The 2,767-nt window shown below is 45.1% G+C and overlaps 1 protein-coding gene across 1 annotated transcript in view; it reads right to left on the reverse strand.

Moving 5' to 3' along the window:
* The window catches only part of REXO2 (RNA exonuclease 2), a 10,997-nt gene that overhangs the window by 4,192 nt on the left and 4,038 nt on the right, over positions 1-2,767 (reverse strand). Inside the window, exons 3-5 of the mRNA XM_045283612.1 lie at positions 2,211-2,288; positions 1,469-1,580; positions 34-142 (exon numbers count right to left, since the gene is read on the reverse strand). Coding sequence (XP_045139547.1) covers positions 34-142; positions 1,469-1,580; positions 2,211-2,288 — 299 coding nt within the window. The remainder of the gene's footprint in view (positions 1-33; positions 143-1,468; positions 1,581-2,210; positions 2,289-2,767) is intronic.

Consider the following 2,767-nt stretch of genomic DNA (forward strand, 5'->3'; position numbering starts at 1 on the left):
AGGCAATTTGACGGCGCCTAAATCCAGCCTTACCTGCACAGCTCTTTAACAGTGCTCACGTCAATGATTCTGTAGTGAAGATGTTTCATGAGCTGAGGCATGTACTTGTCAAGAAACTTCTTATCGGCATGAACTGAATTTCCTAGAAAGACACAAAGCACACTGTGTCTGTGTATTTCTAGTATACACGGGCAGGAAAAGTCCTATTGAAATGGAGATGATTTTGTTCCTTTTCGCTTTGATTTTAAACAATTCCAAAAAGCGTTTCAAAACTTCTCCATCCGTCTGAGAACGTCTGGTTAGGTTCCAAATGCCGCTTTCTGAGTTACTTAGTCAGTCTAGCGCCTAATAAATTTGCAAACGGCCTCTCCCGTGGACAGAACACTCAAGTCTCCAGGACCATGTGTTTCCGTATCACACACTTCTAACTGCTACTTTTCATCTTACCACACCAGATGTGCAAGTGTTCTCCGGGTGTCAGGAAATCCACACTGCTGAAGCTAAAAACTTGTACTGAATCACAGAAGTCAATAAACCATTTATTTCGATTCCAGTTATTTTTTAAACAAATCATGTCCATATTCACATTCCATACAGTTGTTCATAAGAAAAACACTGCTGTTGGGGGTTTGTTTTTTGTTTAAGTTAGGATTTAAAAATAGACACTGGCCACATTAACTGGACAGAATAAGTAACACAATATATGCTCTGGTGCTTGAGCCAAAACGTTTTTCACAAATGTTGAAGGGGAGTATTACCACATCAGTTAACAACATACACAAAAGCAAATACATCACCAAGGTACAGTCACTTAACTCTTGACAGTGGCAGTCCTTTCAAATATCCTATTATAACTGGTCTGGTCTCTTAAAATCAATGTTACAGGGAAAGAGAGATAGGTGGGCAGCTGTTGGTTAACAGACTAAAGAGACATATAATAACCAATTAACATGCATGGACCCCTGATTAAAATTCTGGTTCAAAAACAAGCATATGGGCATCTTGGGGAACTTCAAAGCCACAAATCATTTCTCATGGTCTTAATTGTGACAATGACATTGTAATTATGCAAGGGAATGCCCTTCGTTGAGATGGTTAAAGAAATGTTTACTTCCAAAATGTTCAACAACAACAAGGGAGACACACACACAGCACAAGGCTGCAGCTGACAGCACCCGACGTTCCCGTCCACGTGCAGTTCTTCGAGGGTGAAAAGGGGTGGGGGTGGAGGGGCCTTTGATTTTTTTTGGTCTGCGTTTCTAAGAGCTCATGTCAGGTTTGGGGACATTTTCCCATGATTCGTGTTATAACTAAACACGGAAGCCTTAACGTAAAAAAGCAGCCATGGGACCCAAATTCGGGCTGCGTGGAAGCCACGGATGACTTGGCGGGTCCTCCTGGAAGTGCAGCATCGTGAACCACCACAACAGAGGACTATCTACAAGGGAGACAAAGGGCTGGGCTTTACCTGCGAGTGGACAGAGCCCTGGAGGCGTCTGCTGTCGTACAAAGGACAGAAATTCGTATTCTGCCTGCTGCAGTGTAACTGTGCTCTCCTTCACAGCCTTGGTAAGGCCAGACTGCAAGAGAGAATCCCCAGCCCCACCAGAAACACATGAAGTCAGGTTTTCAAAGGCATCCAGACATGAAACTTCACTTCTCACATAGGCAAATATAACCACCGAGACCGGTTTTTAAGAGTTCAAATCCAAACTGGAGCTCTAAAGCCGTCTTTACAATTTTTTGTTTGTTTGTAAAGAATCCAAGTCAAACCAACTGTTCCTGATAGTTATTCGCATTTCCACACAGTGGGGGGGTGGGAGGTGGGGGGTGGGGAGATAGGGGAACTGGTGCTCAAAGTCCCAGGATATAACCTCTGAGGAGAACAATTACTAAGAGAATAGCAATCCCCCTTCTCTGCAAGGCTGATGTCTAACCTTCTCCACCAGACAGACCTGAGCAACACGTGAGACTCCACAACGCGTGTGCGACAGACTGAGTGTAGGAGAGAGAAGAAAGGAGGACACCGGGGAGAAGGTGATCTCGAGAGGCCCCAGAGACGAAAGGGAAAGCAGCCATTTCCCAGGCTTGCCAAGCAATCTTCCGCTAACCCTGACAATGCCAGCCAACGATGGGATAGGATTCAGAGGTGGGAGCAACCAGCTGGTTGGGAGCCCCAAAGCAGCAATCCTGTTATGTGGTAAGGTTACCTTCCCATGATGCTCCTTACACCAATCTGACATGCTGTCCAGCAACTCATCTGGCTGCTTTATAATCAGGTTAGGGCCCTGTGGATGGGAAAGGCCATTAGTCAGGGAGAATCAGCAGGAGTTGCCTTACTGTCTCAGATGCAGCTTAAGCGGCTTTTAGGATTCAGTATATACTCATCAGACAAACAGAGAGGTGAGGACACTTTACTAACTCTAAACGGGGGCCATTCTTTCTAGCACTATTTTCCACATCAGAGCAAATGAAGAAAAAAAAGGAAAAAACTAAGTGCCAAATCAAAGAGGGCACAGATCTGCATCAGGGGCTGGCAAGCTGTGGTCTCGGCTACAGCTGTTTTTATTGACCACTAATGAAGGATGATGCCTACCTTGTTAGAGGACGCAAACCAAATAGCACGTGATGGAATGGTAGGTTGTGGAAAACAGAAGGATTTCTCTCATGCTGTCTCCCCCAAGTATGTACCAACTTAGCTGCTTGAGGATGACTGTACACTTGGAGGTCATCAGGAGTGGATTGGGGGTCATTCTCCCTGAGAGTT

This window comes from Echinops telfairi, unplaced genomic scaffold (genome assembly GCF_000313985.2).
Source record: "Echinops telfairi isolate 266 unplaced genomic scaffold, ASM31398v2 ScPeMD7_7463;HRSCAF=8501, whole genome shotgun sequence".
Classification (NCBI taxonomy): domain Eukaryota; kingdom Metazoa; phylum Chordata; class Mammalia; order Afrosoricida; family Tenrecidae; genus Echinops; species Echinops telfairi.